The sequence below is a fragment of the Lolium perenne genome, chromosome 3, assembly GCF_019359855.2.
Source record: "Lolium perenne isolate Kyuss_39 chromosome 3, Kyuss_2.0, whole genome shotgun sequence".
In the NCBI taxonomy this organism is placed as follows: domain Eukaryota; kingdom Viridiplantae; phylum Streptophyta; class Magnoliopsida; order Poales; family Poaceae; genus Lolium; species Lolium perenne.
In genome coordinates, this window is record NC_067246.2 from 159,677,326 (window position 1) to 159,696,235 (window position 18,910).

Consider the following 18,910-nt stretch of genomic DNA (forward strand, 5'->3'; position numbering starts at 1 on the left):
CTACAACAAGCTCAAGATTTCGGGTCCTAACAGTATGATCACCGTATCCGGAGACTACAAGAAAGCTCGATACTGCGAGGAGGGCGAAGCCGCCTTTGTAGAATCTGTAATATCTGGAGAGGAGCTGCAAGGCTACAGGACCGTGGTGGATCCGAATGATATTCATACCACCAAGAAGCAGATCTCCGAACAGAAGATCTCGTTCAAGGCCGCGATAGACACCAACAAGGTCGACCTCGTTGAAGGCGACTCCTCCAAGCAAGTGTCTGTCGGAGCTGGCCTGGAACCGAAATAGGAAGGCGCGTTAGTTGAGTTCCTCCGAACTAACACAGATATCTACCCATGGAAACCTTCTGACATGTCCGGAGTACAAAGGGAACTCGCCGAGCACAACCTCAACATAAATCCGGGTGCAAAACCGGTGAAGCAAGCTATGCGATGCTTTGGAGAGAAGAAGCGTCGCACCATAGGGATGGAACTAGCAAAGTTACTAGAGGCAGGTTTTTTAGTAGAAGTTATCCATACTGAGTGGGTCGCAAACCCCGTCCTTGTACCCAAAAAGAATTCTGAAATTCTAAGAATGTGCATTGATTACTCCGGCTTGAATAAGCATTGTCCGAAGGATCCGTTTCCCCTACCGCGCATTGACCAAGTCATTGATTCGACGGCAGGGGCGGAACTTCTGTGTTTTCTTGATGCATATTCCGGGTATCACTAGATCCGGATGAAGAAGTCCGACCAAAAGGCGACCTCGTTCATCACACCCTTTGGCACTTACTGCTATGTCACAATGCCCTTTGGTTTGAAAAATGCAGGTGCCACTTACCAGCGTACGATGCAGTGGTGCCTCAGTGACCAAATTGGTTGGAACGTGCACGCTTACGTTGACGACATCGCGATCATGACCCGGAAAAGATCCGAATTGATTAGCGACCTCAAGGAAACCTTCGAGAATCTCCGACGGTACAAGATGATGTTGAATCTGCTAAAGTGCGTCTTTGCCGTACCAGCTGGAAAACTCCTTGGCTTCATTGTGTCCCACAAAGGAATTGAAGTAAACCAGAAAAAATCGAGGCTATCCTGAACATCAAAAGGCCAACTTGTCTCAAAGATGTGCAACGATTAACTGGATGCGTTGGTGCAATCAGTAGATTTGTTAGCCGTCTTGGCGAGAAAGCACTACCCTTATACAAGCTGCTGAAGAAAACAAACAAATTTGTCTGGGACGACGCAACACATGCATCACTTCAGGGGTTGAAGGACAACTCTCTTCCCAGCCTATCTTGGCAGCTCCGGCTGAGTCCGAGCCTATGCTCCTCTACCTGGCAACCTCCAACAAGGTCATCAGTCTCGTTATCGTGGTGGAGCGACATGAAGGCTATGAGTACGGAGTCTAAAGGCCAGTTTACTACATAGGCGAGGTCCTGACGGAATCCAAGCAAAGATACCCTCACTTTCAGAAGCTAGCCTATGGAGTATTCCTAGATAGCCGGAAGCTGAGACAGTACTTCCAAGAGCATCCTATGACAGTTGTGAGCAAAGCTCCATTGTCAACCATCGTCAACAACTCCGACGCAACAGTGCATGTAGCAAAGTGGGGCATATAACTTTCTGCCTTCGACATCAACTACAAAGCCAAAACCTCGATCAATTCCCAAATTTCTGTGGATTTCTTCGTTGATTGGACTGAAGCGCCAGAGGGCACACCTGTGCCGGAACCTGAAGCTTGGGTCATGCACTTTGACGGATCCAAGCAGCATCAAGGCTCGGGGGCTGGAGTTACCCTGAAGTCACCAACCGGAGAAGATCTACAGTACATTCTGCAGATTCACTTCAAAGCTAAAAATAATATGGAGGAATACGAGGATCTACTACACGGACTGCGCATCCCTTAGGAAATCGGGATCAAGCACATCATATGCCGCGGAGATTCCGACCTGTTGGCACAACAAGTAGCCGGAACCTGGAACGCCAGAAACTCCGTTATGGCGGCCTACAAAGACAAAGTTGACGAGATCGCCAAGTGCTTCCTCGGATATGAAGTCAAAGTACGTCAGGAGAGATGATAACACATCGGCAGATATGCTGTCCAAGCTCGGATCTGACAGGAAACCCATTTCGCCTGGAATCTTCCTTGAGCATCTACGGACACCCTCGGTAAAGGGTGCCAACCCGGAAAACCCAGATGTGGCGGTGTCTTCGGCTAAGGAGGTGATGGTTATCACTCCGGCTTGGAACCGACCTTTCCTGGATTACCTCATTGACCAAAAGTTGCGGCAGATATGCATGTGTTGCCATATATCCCGCTTCCGGTGTTTTGGGGATGATGTGCCCTCTTGTATCTATCGACATAAAGGACATGTCGAGGTTTTGTATCAGGGTCTCTCTTTCGTGCTCAGGCACATTAGCTAGCCGAGATCTTCCTCTCGCGCGTGCTGCTTTGTGACTATCTCCCGTTGACCCTGATTGTCGGCTCAGGTTGGCCCTGCGCGCACTTGACGCGGAAGCTGCAGCTCTTCTATCATCGAGTATTTTTCTTTGTTTTTCCAGCTCACGTCCGGCACGAGCGAGTCTATATTTATATGCTTGCAATTCTTCTGACGTGGCTGTTGTGGTCATCGGCTTTGTGTCGTTCATGGCTCTTCCAGCTCTATCCCAAGCTACTTGCGGTAGCTGCACCCTCTCTTGCAGTGTGGGGCCGATGTATTTGGGGCCTGTTCCGCGGGTGAGATTCGCAGGTTCGATGTATGGGTTGCCCAAGTCTTCGAAAGCTTCCGATGCTTCATCTTCTTATCGGCTTGCTTCTCCAACCACATAGACTTGGTGATATTTTGCCATTGTGTTTTCATCTTACGGGTTGGTGACACCGTCGTAACGATCGGCGAAGACCTCCCGAATAGAAGTAGATCTATCGATGAATTCTAAACTGTCGATGCTCTCCGATTTGCTGTCCAGATCGGAATCCATGAATGAACCGAAAGACATGCTACCGAGCAGATCGGCGAGTTCTCCGCTGGCGGCGGGTTTGATGTAGCTTGGCGGCGAAGCCTCCTCGTTGCCCAAGTCGATTGATGATGATGATCCCGAGAAATCGGAATCGGCCGCTAACGGTCCCGAAGGTGCCGCCAGACGATGCGATCCTTCTCTCCCGACGCGGAAGTGGAAGCTCCCGAACATCATCTCCATCGACTCCTCCAGATTGGCATATGCATGCAAATGGGCGGGAGGGTGAGGAACAAAATCGATGAGATCAGGTTTGACCTGTTTACCTCCTTCAATCACGTTGCTTGCTACTGATGATGTCGTTGATGTTGAACGTGCCATCGAGATCATCTCCTTATCGCCTCCAATCCCCACAGACGGCGCCAATTGACAAGGTATTAACTTGTCAATGCCTACAAGTTGTAGACTAGGGTTTCGTGGAAAGTAGAGGGCAAGTAGATCTCGAAGGTTTCAGCCGAAAAGGTGCTCGACTATGAAAAACTAGGGTGTATGTTGACAATGATTTGATCCTTTCTTTCTCCCTCGGCTCCCCTTTATATAGGAGGTGGAGCCGAGGCTTTCATATCGTACAAGTTTACAATGTTCGGAAGGTTTACACGAGTCCTTCTCGTATTACAACAAGACTTCCTAATATATCTATTTTCCATATCAATGTTTGTTGGGCTTTCGAGCTTCATAGATGAGCAAGATCCCTCTACCTCTAGAGCTCTCAGAATGGATGCTCTAAGCACCCAATTAACAGCACAAAACACCAAACACAATTCCATTACGAGCTTACAAGCGTCCCGCCTACATCGCAAAACCCAAACTCAGCCGCGCCGCCTACAATGACCCTGAACTTCAGCTTGCCTTACGATATGAAGAAGAGAAGTCAGCAATTACCAGCGCAGCCGCGATACGTTCCTATGGGAAGAGTTTGGGACCTCTAATGAGGATGACGTTTATTGAGTCAGTTACGTGGTGTTGCTACTAGTGTGTAATATTGATCGGTAGGTTGTTCCATTATGACATAATGTTCAATCTGTTTATACAATGATATTTTGCAATAATTGTATTTTATTTGTACTTGTGCTCTACTGGCCGCGCTGCCTCATTTGACCAGAATGTCTTCTTCGCATATACGACCTCCATTCCAAAGCTTAAGGATTTATTATTTTTAGAAAGTCAAACTATGTCAAGTTTGACTAAGCTTGTACGAAATGTCATTAACATGCAAAATACAAAATTAATATCATTAAATAGATAATGAAATTAGTTTATGTACGAACCTCGGCGGACTGTCTGCCGTGGTTTGATCACCGTACCGTTGAACCTCTCTAAGTCGCCTTTTGGGGGCCGTGCCACCATCGTCCCCGCCGTGCTCTCCCCCACCCCCGACGCACCACCATGACCGACATTCGCATGTATGTACATCTCCAACCTCCGGAAAGTAGAGGTGCATATATCATTTTGTTCGATATAAAAACTTTATTTGGGGATTGCAATGTAAGTAAGTCAGTGGTTTTTCTAGGAAATGTAGACGACATCGCTCGATGCTGGTCTTGAAGCAACATTTTGTTGGAAAGTGTCGGTGCATGCTATATGGGAGTTTTTACAACATTATTCCGATTTCCACAGAATGCATTAAATTTGGACGCGATGCAACACTGACAAGAGTGGTTTAAACAAGGCCATTATTTTTATTATATATATAAATATAATACAGTCCGCCGAGGTTCGATGACCGCACCGTCACCCCTCTCCGCGCTGCCCTCTTGGGCCGCGCCACCATCCTCCCCGCTAAGTTCTCCCCGATGTGTCCTCGGGCTTGATTCCTGAGCAGAGCATCACGCTACCAAATTTATACTCAATAGTTTTTATTTACTTCAGCAATGATCAAAATCAAAATCTCAGTGGAGCAGCAAAACCTCCCGCCAACTAAACCCGAAATATTTCAGACGCGGTTTTGGTCTAGAGTTTGGAGAACATGGGAGTAACTTATTTGATATTTGATGACTTGATGTGGCCCCTAACATTAAATTTCTGAGAAGAGCTACTACCATGATCTACCCTTTTTATATTAGTAATAGTATATATTACTTGGCTATAGCCATATTCAAAATCAACTCTCTGTCGAGAGGCCAAAACTCCCGGCAATCCTGAAATATTTCAGGTGCATTTCTGAATTGGATTTCAGAGATAGCTCATGATCATGGTAACAAATTTTCAACGTGATGACGATTTGATGTTGCACTCGGCCTTGAACAGAAGTACTAGTACGGTCTCACAATTTTTTATCATTCTACTTTTCAAGATTTAGCGGATGAGCCAATTTCAGAGATTGATCATGATCATGGTAAAAAAATCATCGTGATGTTGATTTGATGTTGCACTCGGACTTGAATAGAAGTACTAGTACAGTCTCACAATTTTTTATCATTATACTTTGCGAGATTTAGCGCGTGCACCAATTTCCACTACAAGAAAAGTTGCCATGGCCGACGAAGTTGAAGGCGCGCCGTGGTTGTTGGTGCACCATGGCCGACGATTTTGGGTCTCTCCGTGGTGCATGTCAAAACTTTTTTTCTCATTTTTGAGGCCACCTATCCTGACGAAAGCATCCAAAATGTCTCTGTTGGAGATATGCCCAAGAGGCAATAATAAAAGTGGTTATTATATATCTTTATGTTTATGATAAATGTTTATATACCATGCTATAATTGTATTAACCGAAACATTGATACATGTGTGATATGTAAACAACAAAGAGTCCCTAGTATGCCTCTTAACTAGCTTGTTGATTAATGGATGATTAGTTTCATAATCATGAACATTGGATGTTATTAATAACAAGGTTATATCATTATATGTATGATGTAATGGACACACCCAATTAAGCGTAGCATAAGATCACGTCATTAAGTTATTTGCTATAAGCTTTCGATACATAGTTACCTAGTCCTTATGACCATGAGATCATGTAAATCACTTATACCGGAAAGGTACTTTGATTACATCAAACGCCACTGCGTAAATGGGTGATTATAAAGGTGGGATTAAGTACCCGGAAAGTATGAGTTGAGGCATATGGATCAACAGTGGGATTTGTCCATCCCGATGACGGATAGATATACTATGGGCCCTCTCGGTGGAATGTCGTCTAATGTCTTGCAAGCATATGAATAAGTTCATAAGAGACCACATACCACGGTACGAGTAAAGAGTACTTGTCAGGAGACGAGGTTGAACAAGGTATAGAGTGATACCGATGATCAAACCTCGGACAAGTAAAATATCGCGTGACAAAGGGAATTGGTATCATATGTGAATGGTTCATTCGATCACTAAAGTCATCGTTGAATATGTGGGAGCCATTATGGATCTCCAGATCCCACTATTGGTTATTGGACGGAGAGAGTTCTCACCCATGTACACATAGTTCACGAACCGTAGGGTGACACACTTAAGGTTTGATGTTGTAATGGTAGAACTTGAATATGGAATGGAGTTCGAAGTATTGTTCGAAGTCTCGGATGGGATCCCGGACATCACGAGGAGTTCCGGAATGGTCCGGAGAATAAGATTCATATATAGGAAGTCATTTTATATGTTTGAAAATGGTCCGGTGATTTTACGGAAGGTTCTAGAAAAGTCCGGAAGGAATCACTAAGGAAGGAGGAGTCCAAGGTGGACTCCACCTAAGGGGGCCGGCCACCCCCCCCCCCCCCACATGGAAGGGGGGAATCCCACTTGAGGTGGGAGTCCCACCTTGGGTAGGTTTCCCTACTACATGGAAGGTTCCTGTGTTGGGGTCTTATTCGAAGACTTGTAGTCCAACACTTGGGGATTCACCTATATAATGAGGGGCATAGGGGAGGGGGCCGGCCACCACAAAGCCACAAGCTGGCCGCACCCCTTGAGGCCGGCCACCCCTCTCCCAAACCCTAGCCGCCCCCTCTCTCCTCCACCTCTCTCGCACGCTTAGCGAAGCTCCCCCGGAGTTCTCCATCACCACCGTCACCACGCCGTCGTGCTGCCGGATTCAAGGAGGAGCTACTACTTCCGCTGCCCGCTGGAACGGGGAGAAGGACGTCGCCTTCATCAACACCGAACGTGTGACCGAGTACGGAGGTGCTGCCCGATCGTGGCACCGTGATCAAGATCTTCTACGCGCTTTTGCAAGCGGCAAGTGATCGTCTACCACAGCAATAAGAGCCTACTCTTATAGGCTTTGGAAATCTTCAAGGGTGAGTCTCGATCATCCCCTCGTTGCTCCCGTCTTCTAGATTGCATCTTGGCTTGGATTGCGTTCTCGCGGTAGGAAATTTTTTGTTTTCTATGCAACGAATCCCTACAGTGGTATCAGAGCCGTGTCTATGCATAGATGGTTGCACGAGTAGAACACAATTGTTTGTGGGCGTTGATGCTTTTGTTGTCTTTAGTTTGAGTTGGTAGTAAGCGGCTCGGACTAACTTTACATGACCGCGTTCATGAGACTTGTTCCTCGTTCGACATGCAACTTGTATTGCATAAGAGGTTTTGCGGGTGTCTGTCTCTCCTACTATAGTGAAGATTCAATTTACTCTTCTATTGACAACATTAGTATCACCATCGTGGTTCATGTTTGTAGGTAGATTAGATCTGTCTCGAAAACCGTAAACCACGTAAAATATGCAAACCAAATTAGAGACGTCTAACTTGTTTTTGCAGGGTTTGGTGATGTGATATGGCCATAATGTGATGATGAATATGTATGAGATGATCATTATTGTATTGTGGCAACCGGCAGGAGCCTTATGGTTGTCTTTAAATTTCATGTTGAGTAGTATTTCAAAGTAGTTGTAATAGTTGCTACATGAGGTGAACAACCATGAAGACGGCGCCATGGACCTTGACGCTACGCCGACGATGATGGAGATCATGCCCGTTGATGATGGAGATCATGTCCGTGCTTTGGAGATGAAGATCAAAGGCGCAAAGACAAAAGGGCCATACCATATCACATATGAACTGCATGTGATGTTAATCCTTTTATGCATCTTATTTTGCTTAGATCGCGACGGTAGCATTATAAGATGATCCCTTTCACTAAAATATCAAGATAATAAAGTGTTCATCCTTAGTAGCACCGTTGCCAAGACTTGTCGTTTCGAAACATCTCGTGATGATCGGGTGTGATAGAATCAATAAGTGCATACAACGGGTGCAAGCCAGTTTTGCACATGCGGATACTAAGGTGGCCTTGACGAGCCTAGCATGTACAGACATGGTCTCGGAACACGTGATACCGAAAGGTAGAGCATGAATCATATGATTGATGTGATGAACACTTTGAGTGTTCGCCATTGAAATTACATCTTGTCTCGTGATGATCGGACTTAGGTGTGGTGGATTTGGTTCGTGTGATCACTAAGACAATTGGAGGGATATTTTTTTTGAGTGGGAGTTCACCTAGATTTTTAATTATGTTGAATTAAAATTTGAACTCAATTTATCATAAACTTAGTCTAAACTATTGCAAATATATGTTGTAGATATGGCGTCCCCAATCAATTTTAACCAATTCCTAGAGAAAGAAAAGCTTAAGAGCAACGGTAGCAACTTCACCGACTGGTTCCGTCATGTGAGGATCTTCCTCGCTGGCGGAAATCTGCAATATGTGCTTGATGCACCGCTAGGTGACCCTCCTGTAGAAACTGAAACCGATGAAGTAAAGAATGTTTACGCTACTCGGAAAGCTCGGTACTCTCAAGTTCAGTGTGCCATCCTGTGCAGTCTGGAAGCCGATCTTCAAAAACGTTTTGAGCACCACGATCCTCATGAGTTGGTCAATGAGCTGAAATCTATATTTGAAACTCATGCGGCCGTGGAATGCTATGAAGCATCGAAACACTTCTTCAGCTGCATGATGGAAGAAGGCAGCTCCGTTAGTGAGCACATGCTCGTTATGACCGGGCATGCGAAGAAACTCAGTGACTTGGGAATAGTGATTCCTAACAGACTAGGGATTAATCGTGTCCTTCAATCACTGCCACCTAGTTACAAGAACTTTGTGATGAACTACAACATGCAGAACATGAACAAGGAGTTACCTGAACTCTTTGGCATGCTAAAAGCTGCAGAGATTGAGATCAAGAAAGAGCACCAAGTGTTGATGGTCAACAAGACCACCAGTTTCAAGAAACAGGGCAAGTCTAAGGGAAAATTCAAGAAGGGTGGCAAGAAAGCTGCCACGCCTCCTATGAAACCTAAGAACGGCCCTAAGCACGATGCTTGAATGCTATTACTGCAAGGAGAAGGGACACTGGAAGCGTAATTGCTCCAAGTATCTGGCTGATCTGAAAAGCGGCCTTGTCAAGAAGAAGAAAGAAGGTATATCTGATATACATGTTATAGATGTTTATCTCACTGGTTCTCGTACTAGTACCTGGGTATTTGATACTGGTTCGGTTGCTCATATTTGTAACTCGAAACAGGAACTAAAGAATAAACGAAGACTACTGAAGGAGGAAGTGACGATGCTTGTTGGAAACGGATCCAAAGTCGATGTGATCGTTGTCGGCACACTTCCTCTACATCTACCTTCGGGATTAGTTTTAAGCCTAAATAATTGTTATTTTGTACCCGCGTTGAGCATGAACATTATATCTGGATCTTGTTTAATGCAAGACGGTTATTCATTCAAGTCTGAGAATAAAGGTTGTTCTATTTTTATGAATAATATCTTTTATGGTCGAGCACCTGAAAAGAATGGCTTATTTCTGTTAGATCTCGATAGTAGTGATACACATGTACATAACATTGATGCTAAGCGAATTAAATTGAATGATAATTCTACTTATATGTGGCACTGTCGTCTTGGTCATATTGGAGTGAAACGCATGAAGAAACTCCATACTGATGGATTACTTGAATCACTTGACTTTGAGTCACTTGATAGATGCGAAGCATGTCTGATGGGAAAAATGACTAAGACTCCATTCTCTGGTATGATGGAGCGAGCTACTGACTTATTGGAAATCATACATACTGATGTGTGCGGACCAATGAGTGTAGCATCGCGCGGTGGTTATCGCTATGTTCTAACCTTCACAGATGATCTGAGTAGATATGGGTATATCTATTTCATGAAACATAAATCTGAAACTTTCGAGAAGTTTAAGGAATTCCAAAGTGAAGTAGAAAATCAACGTAACAAGAAGATTAAATTTCTACGATCTGATCGTGGAGGTGAATATCTGAGTTATGAGTTTGGCATGCATTTAAAGAAATGCGGAATACTTTCACAATTGACACCGCCGGGAACACCACAACGAAACGGTGTGTCCGAACGTCGTAATCGAACTCTCTTAGATATGGTTCGTTATATGATGTCTCTTACTGATTTGCCATTATCATTTTGGAGTTATGCATTAGAGACAGCCGCATTCACTTTAAATAGAGCACCATCAAAATCCGTGGAAACGACACCGTATGAATTATGGTTTAATAAGAAACCTAAGCTGTCGTTCCTTAAAGTTTGGGGTTGCGAAGCCTATGTAAAGAAGTTACAACCGGACAAGATAGAACCCAAAGCGGAGAAATGCGTCTTCATAGGATACCCTAAGGAAACTATTGGGTACACTTTCTATCACAGATCCGAAGGCAAAATCTTTGTTGCTAAGAACGGAAACTTTCTTGAGAAAGAATTTCTCACTAAAAAGTGACTGGAAGAAAAGTAGAACTCGATGAGATTGATGAATCTTTACTCATTGATCAGAGTAGCGCAGTACCGGAAGTTGTACCTGTATCGCCTACACCGGCAACAGAGGAAGCTAATGATAATGATCATGAAACTTCGAACGAGGAAACTACTGAACCTCGCAGATCGACAAGGGAACGTGCCACTCCTGATTAGTATGATCCTTGTCTAAATGTCATGATTGTGGACAACAATGATGAAGACCCTGCGACGTATGAAGAAGCGATGATGAGCTAGATTCCAACAAATGGCAAGAAGCCATGAAATCCGAAATGGGATCCATGTATGATAACAAAGTATGGACTTTGGTAGACTTACCTGATAGCCGCAAGGCTATCGAGAATAAATGGATCTTCAAGAGAAAAACAGATGCTGATGGTAATATTACTATCTATAAAGCTCGACTTGTCGCCAAGGGTTTCCGACAAATTCAATGAGTTGACTACGATGAGACTTTCTCACCTGTAGCGAAGCTAAAATCTGTGAGGATTTTGTTAGCAATAGCTGCATTTTTCGATTATGAGATTTGGCAGATGGATGTCAAAACGGCGTTCCTTAATGGAGACATTGAGGAAGAGTTGTATATGGTACAACCAAAAGGTTTTGTCGATCCTAAAAATGCTGACAAAGTATGCAAACTTCAGCGTTCAATCTATGGACTGAAGCAAGCATCGAGAAGTTGGAACCGACGCTTTGATAAGGTGATCAAAGACTTCGGGTTTATACAGTGTCATGGAGAGGCCTGTATTTACAAGAAATTGAGTGGGAGCTCTGTAGTATTCCTGATATTATATGTAGATGACATATTATTGATTGGGAATGATATAGAACTATTAAGCAGTGTAAAAGGTTATTTGAATAATAATTTTTCAATAAAAGACCTTGGTGAAGCATCATACATATTAGGCATCAAGATTTATAGAGATAGATCAAGACGTCTAATAGGGCTATCACAGAGTACATACCTGGACAAGATTCTAAAGAAGTTTAGAATGGACGAAAGTAAGAAAGGGTTCTTGCCTATGTTACCAGGCAAGGTCTTGAGTAAGACTCAAGGACCGGCTACGGCAGAAGAAAGAGAAAGGATGAGTCAGATCTCCTATGCCTCGGCAGTAGGCTCTGTTATGTATGCCATGCTATGTACTAGACCGGATATAGCACATGCTGTTAGTTTGACTACCAGATATCAAAGTGATCCAGGGATGGAACACTGGACAGCGGTCAAGAATATCCTGAAGTACTTGAAAAGAATTAAGGATATGTTTCTTTGTTATGGAGGTGACCAAGAGCTCATTGTAACCAGTTACACCGATGCAAGTTGGAACACTGATCCTGATGACTCTAATCACAGTCTGGGTACGTGTTTATATTGAATGGTGCTGCGATGGTGGGCAAGCTCGAAGCAGTGCACGGTGGCGAAGTCTTCAACAGAATCAGAGTACATAGCGGCTTCAGAGGCTTCATCAGAAGCGGTATGGATGAAGAGGTTCATTGTATAGCTCGGTGTGGTTCCTAGTGCATTGGACCCACTAGTCATCTACTGTGACAACATGGGTGCCATCGCTAATGCACAAGAACCAAAGTCACACAAGAGGCTGAAGCATATCAAGCTGCGTTACCACTCGATTCACGAGTACATCAAAGATGGAGAAGTAAAGATTTGCAAAGTACACACTGATCTGAATGTAGCAGATCCATTGACTAAAGCTCTCCCTAGGGCAAAGCATGACCAACACCAGAATGCCATGGGTGTTAGGTACATTACAATGTAATCTAGATTATTGACTCTAGTGCAAGTGGGAGACTGTTGGAGATATGCCCAAGAGGCAATAATAAAAGTGGTTATTATATATCTTTATGTTTATGATAAATGTTTATATACCATGCTATAATTGTATTAACCGAAACATTGATACATGTGTGATATGTAAACAACAAAGAGTCCCTAGTATGCCTCTTAACTAGCTTGTTGATTAATGGATGATTAGTTTCATAATCATGAACATTGGATGTTATTAATAACAAGGTTATATCATTATATGAATGATGTAACGGATACACCCAATTAAGCGTAGCATAAGATCACGTCATTAAGTTATTTGCTATAAGCTTTCGATACATAGTTACCTAGTCCTTATGACCATGAGATCATGTAAATCACTTATACCGGAAAGGTACTTTGATTACATCAAACGCCACTGCGTAAATGGGTGGTTATAAAGGTGGGATTAAGTATCCGGAAAGTATGAGTTGAGGCATATGGATCAACAGTGGGATTTGTCCATCCCGATGAAGGATAGATTTACTCTGGGCCCTCTCGGTGGAATGTCGTCTAATGTCTTGCAAGCATATGAATAAGTTCATAAGAGACCACATACCACGGTACGAGTAAAGAGTACTTGTCAGGAGACGAGGTTGAACAAGGTATATAGTGATACCGATGATCAAACCTCAGACAAGTAAAATATCGCGTGACAAAGGGAATTGGTATCATATGTGAATGGTTCATTCGATCACTAAAGTCATCGTTGAATATGTGGGAGCCATTATGGATCTCCAGATCCCGCTATTGGTTATTGGACGGAGATAGTTCTCACCCATGTCCACATAGTTCACGAACTGTAGGGTGACACACTTAAGGTTTGATGTTGTAATGGTAGAACTTGAATATGGAATGGAGTTCGAAGTATTGTTCGAAGTCTCGGATGGGATCCCGGACATCACAAGGAGTTCCGGAATGGTCCGGAGAATAAGATTCATATATAGGAAGTCATTTTATAAGTTTGAAAATGATCCGGTGATTTTACGGAAGGTTCTAGAAAAGTCCGGAAGGAATCACTAAGGAAGGAGGAGTCCCGGAGGGACTCCACCTCCCCATGGCCGGCCAACCCTAGAAGGGGGAGTCCAAGGTGGACTCCACCTAAGGGGGCCGGCCACCCCCCACATGGAAGGGGGGAATCCCACTTGAGGCCTCGTTCGGTTGCTCCCTACCCGGCCGGTTTTGGGCCGAGATACACGTGGCCACACAGGGGTTGGGCCCCGGGGGGTAAAATACCGGCCCAAGCTGGAGACCCGTTCGGCTAAACCTCGCTGGTTTTCTGCCCCGTCCGGTTTTGTACGAAACCCTCTGTTTTGGCCGGTTTTTAGAAACGCTAGGCTCGACCCGTGGATAGCATCCCGACTCCCGAGCACGACGCGATAGTGGCGGCGGCGGCGACTGGAACGGAGGGTTTGAGGGGACGGCGGCGGCGACTAGACGGTGGCTGGCCGGAGGAGAGGAGCTGACCCTGCCCTTCCTCGACGCGGACGCCACCGCGGAGCCCGACCGAAGCCCTAGGCGGAGAGCTTCCTCTTCCCCGACGCGGACGCCGCCTCCGACGCTAGCCGGTAGAAGGTAATTAATCTCCTCCTCCTCCTGCCCTCTGCCTCTTCTTCTTTTCTGGCTTGTTCGTGTTGGTTGTTCCCAGTAGTGATGTTTCGATCTGGCTTCGATCTGCTCGGGATGAACCAGAGATTTGTCTGGTAGATGTTGTACAGGGTGAGATGTTGAACCAGAGATTACTCTAGCGTTATTCCTATGGTCTGATCCGTATCTCACTGTTTGAAAATACTGCTCTAGCATGGTTTTGTTAATATTTTGTTTGATGTGGAATGTTGCCGTCTAGATGTTCACCTAGGCTGTACAGTGATGTTCCAATTTAAGCATTGGTGAATTGATCTGAGAATCCCAAAATAATCAGTTCTTGTTGTATCTTTTTTTCTGTTATTGTAATCCAACATGCAAAATGACTGCCAAACAATGACAGATAAGCTTGATAGCAAGATTTTTCTTTCTTCTGAACCAATTACAGAGAGCTGTGTTTCAATTGAAGTAGAAAATTTGCTTGATTGTTTACGCAAACTTGTCTTTCTTGTACTATATTAATTCATCACTCGATACTCCACAGTTGGAGATGGACGAAGTGATTGCAGTTGCTGCAAGTCTGATGTGTTGAGGCAGTACTAACCTGTTGAGTGTAAAAGTGTAATTGAGTGCTGTGGTATTTAGCTGCAATTATACTCTGTGTGTTTTCTTTGTGTTTATGGTATTTAAATCTACATCTTTCAAACTAAGGTAGATGGCTTTGAGAATTACGGATCGCATTAGGAAGAGAAGGGAGGAGGAAGAGGAGGAGGAAGAGGAGGATGATGATGATATGGTTCTCTTTCTTTTACCAATGTTGCATCTGTTGGGTGAACCAAAGGAAAAAGTACCCCGCCATACATCGATTATAAGAGGCGAGGAGGTTGTAAGGGACTTGCTGGAAGGGCACGTAGAAAATTGCCGGGTAGCATTTAGGATGGAGTCTCACATCTTCAGGGCTTTGGCTAGTTTCCTTCGACGCGAGAGGTTGGTACGTGATACTAGACTTAGCGTCGAAGAGAAACTAGCAGCCTTTCTGTGGATGCTATCCCATAATGCCTCCTACCAGGATCTACAACTCCAGTTCAAGCATAGTAATGACACTTTCCATAACATCATGAATAACTTCTTCAACATCATTCCTGCACTATCGAAGCACTTTCTCAAGCCTCCAAATCCAGCTCGAGTACATCCAAAGATCCGGAACAACCCAAGATTCTTTCCTTATTTTCAGGTTTTTACTATACTACTTCAATCTAAATCATATAACCATGAAAATGTGTTCTTTATTCACATAGCAAATAATACCTTCTCGGTGTTCTTTGCAGATTTGTCTTGGAGCTATTGATGGGACTCATGTTCCCATGAACATTAATGGTGACATAGCCGCACCATTTAGAAATAGGAAGGGCACACTGAGCCAAAATGTGATGGTGGCGTGTGACTTGGACCTAAACTTCACGTTTATTTCTTGTGGTCGGTAGGGTTCTGCGACTGACGCCAGGGTTCTTAGGTCAGCAATTCGCAAAGGGTTTAGAGTACCTGAGGGCAAGTTCTATCTTGTGGACGGTGGGTATGCAAATACTAAATTCTTTCTTGCTCCGTATCGTGGTGTTCGATACCATTTGAAGGAGTTTGGCCTTGGTCACCGAGCACCCCAAAACTACCAAGAATTGTTCAATCACCGCCATGCCCTGATACGGAATCATATTGAACGGGATTTGGGAATCTTGAAGAAGCGCTTCCCCATTCTAAAGGTTGGAACACATCACACAGTACAAAACCAAGTAAAGCTACCGGCTGCTGCTGCAGTGTTGCATAACATCATCCGTATGCACAAGGGAGATGAGAGTTGGTTAGATAACCAAAGAGAACTCATACCTGCAGCAAACTATGTTGACCTACCCGATGGTGACCCTCCACAGAATCAACAAGTCAACAATGAGGGCAACCACCTTAGAGATACGATTGCGCAATAAATGTGGGCAGATTACCGGTGTTAAGTAGTGACATCTGAAACTCATTTTGTGATGTAATAAAGTACCAGAATCAGAGTTCTTTTGCTTTCATGTGATGTAATATGAACTTCTATACTTATGTAATTTATAAGAAAGTAGTTCATGTGAACTTATTTTGTGATGCAATAAAGTACCAGATTTGGACTTCTTTTGTTTTCATGTTATGTAACAAAATATGTCTTGCTGCTTGTATCATTAATATTTTCAGGTCTCACCATGTCAACTGTCAGACGATCTCCAAGGCTAGAGAACTCGAAAAATGCCCAACAGAGTGGAGTAGCATCAATGGTGGGAATGCAAGTCAAAGGTGGGGTTATAAAAAAGAGTAGAGCATCATCAAAGGTTGGAATCAAAGGTGCGTGCTTTTTTATTACATCAGACGACCGAAATATTTTCACTACTGCTCAATGTTCTTTAATATGATTTCATTGTCAACCTGACAAGCTCACTGTAACTTGTAGTGTATATTCAGTCTAGTCATCAAGTTTCTACTCATATCTTGAAAATCTTGTCAAACAGCTAGGGCTTCTTGGAACACAGAAATGGAAAAGGATCTTGTGGAGTTGCTCCATGAGAACAATTGTCCTCAATATAAGGGTCAGAATGGATGGTCCACCGATGTTTGGAACAGAATTACCCAGAAATTCCATGAGAAGCACCCGTATGTGAGTTACACAAAGGGACAAATACAAGACAAAGAAAAGGAGATGAAAAGAGAATACAAGATGCTGAAGGAGGCTAGACAGCAGAGTGGGGTTTCATGGAATGAGAAACGATGTATGATTGAAGCTGATCAAGAGCTGTGGGACAACCTCATCATTGTAAGATTGATTGTTTTGCTACTTACATGATTCCATCCATTCTTCTTTACATTATGCATCACTAATGTGTTCTTTTTCTCTTATGCAGTCATTCCCTAAGATTGGAAAGTTCCGTAGCAACAAGGCTTTTCCGCTTTTTGATGCCTTGGGAGAGCTATACGATGGGCAGTTTGCAGAGGGAACTTACAACTTTACTTCCACTGAACCAACACAAGTGGAGTTCAATCCCGAGGTCAGTTCTGTAGAGGCTACACATTCCTATCCTGATGTAGAGACCACAATGCATGTTCTGGATGATACACAAGGAGGGATGCAAGAGGTTAGTCTGCTGGACAACCTTGCTGGGAACATTGCTAGGAACGAGGAGGCTCAACCCACGGTGTCTGCTGCACCATCAACTAGCACTGAAAATGAACCCAAGAAACGCCGGACAATTGGAGATGTTGCTGCTATGATGGAAAAATACATTGAGATTAAGTCGAAGCAGATCGAGAGTAAGCAGATCGAGGCCGTGGATGAGTACTCCATCAAGAACTGTGTTGCTAGGCTGAACACAATGGCGGTCTCACGAGAGGAGAAGGTCAAAGCCCTAAAAGTTTTTAATAATGCAGACAACCGTGAACTCTTCATTTGCATTGATGCAGATACTGCTCTGATGTGGCTGCGAGATGAAATGGCTTAGGAAAGGTAAAATCTCCTCTCTTTTTTCCTTTCTTTCATTTGCGTTGATCATGAGAAGCATGTTACAGACCATGGGATGTTTTACTGTCTGGTTTTTATCTAATTCATCTTCTAATTGCCAAGCAGATAGATTGTAGCTGTGATGGTTTTTTCTTCTCTTTTATCTGATCTTCAAGTCTCTTGATCTAAATTATGCCATTATTCTACATTCAGATTATGCCATGATGCTTTAGATCAAATTATGGTGTGATGCAATTCTTACTGCTTGATTTTACATGTCTTGTGAAAATTAGATGCTAAGAAAAAGAGAGGAATGAGGAGCTGAGTTGACAAATCATCCTTCCAGTTGAAGAGTTCAAGAAGGACCTCGTGGATCAGAGAACTTGATGCTTCATGCTTCAAACTGAACAAATTGATATTTATGTTTGTGTTATTGTAATAAGCTGATGACTCTCTTTCAGAGCACTTGATGCTTCATGCTTCAAACCGAACAAATTGATATTTATGTTTGTGTTATTGTGATAAGCTGATGACTCTCTTTCAGAGCAGAGCACTTGATGTGTATTTTGTTTGAGATAACAATTTTACTGAAATCGAGTTTTCATTGTCACCGAAAATTGATTCAAAGTTGCTATGAAGTAATTATTATCTGATGTCTGCACTGAGCTGATGCTGCTTGTACATTGCCGCTGCCTGACTGCTAGGCGCTGTTGCTGCTAGACAATATGGACAAGCAACAGCGATGTTGTTGCTAGGCGCTGCGTGTGCTGCTGCTAGCTGCTAGGCGCTACGTGTGTGCGCTCCGGCGGGATTAACCGAATGAGCATTAGGGACCAGAATCCGGCGGGGAGAGGATTGGTGGGACTGGGGTGACATGGTGGGATCACCCGAATACACGGGTGGATACTTCCCTGCGTGGATTGATCCCGCAGGAACCGAACGAGGCCTGAGGTGGGAGTCCCACCTTGGGTAGGTTTCCCTACTACATGGAAGGTTCTTGTGTTGGGGTCTTCTTCGAAGACTTGTAGTCCAACACTTGGGGATCCACCTATATAATGAGGGGCATAGGGGAGGGGGCCGGCCACCACAAAGCCACAAGCTGGCCGCACCCCTTGAGACCGGCCACCCCCTCTCCCAAACCCTAGCCGCCCCCTCTCTCCTCCACCTCTCCCGCACGCTTAGCGAAGCTCCGCCGGAGTTCTCCATCGCCACCGCCACTACGCCGTCGTGCTGCCGGATTCAAGGAGGAGCTACTACTTCCGCT

At 44.2% G+C, this 18,910-nt stretch overlaps 2 protein-coding genes across 2 annotated transcripts; both read left to right on the plus strand.

Moving 5' to 3' along the window:
* Positions 1-14,919: 14,919 nt before the first annotated feature.
* On the plus strand, positions 14,920-15,610 carry LOC139837594 (uncharacterized). Its single transcript, XM_071826966.1, has 2 exons — positions 14,920-15,360; positions 15,455-15,610. Exons 1-2 carry the CDS (start codon positions 14,920-14,922, stop codon positions 15,608-15,610), a joined length of 597 nt encoding a protein of 198 aa, XP_071683067.1.
* A 750-nt stretch (positions 15,611-16,360) lies between these two features.
* LOC127323553 (uncharacterized) lies at positions 16,361-17,647 on the plus strand. Its single transcript, XM_051351671.2, has 3 exons — positions 16,361-16,499; positions 16,664-16,965; positions 17,054-17,647. Exons 1-3 carry the CDS (start codon positions 16,361-16,363, stop codon positions 17,645-17,647), a joined length of 1,035 nt encoding a protein of 344 aa, XP_051207631.2.
* Positions 17,648-18,910: the final 1,263 nt, after the last annotated feature.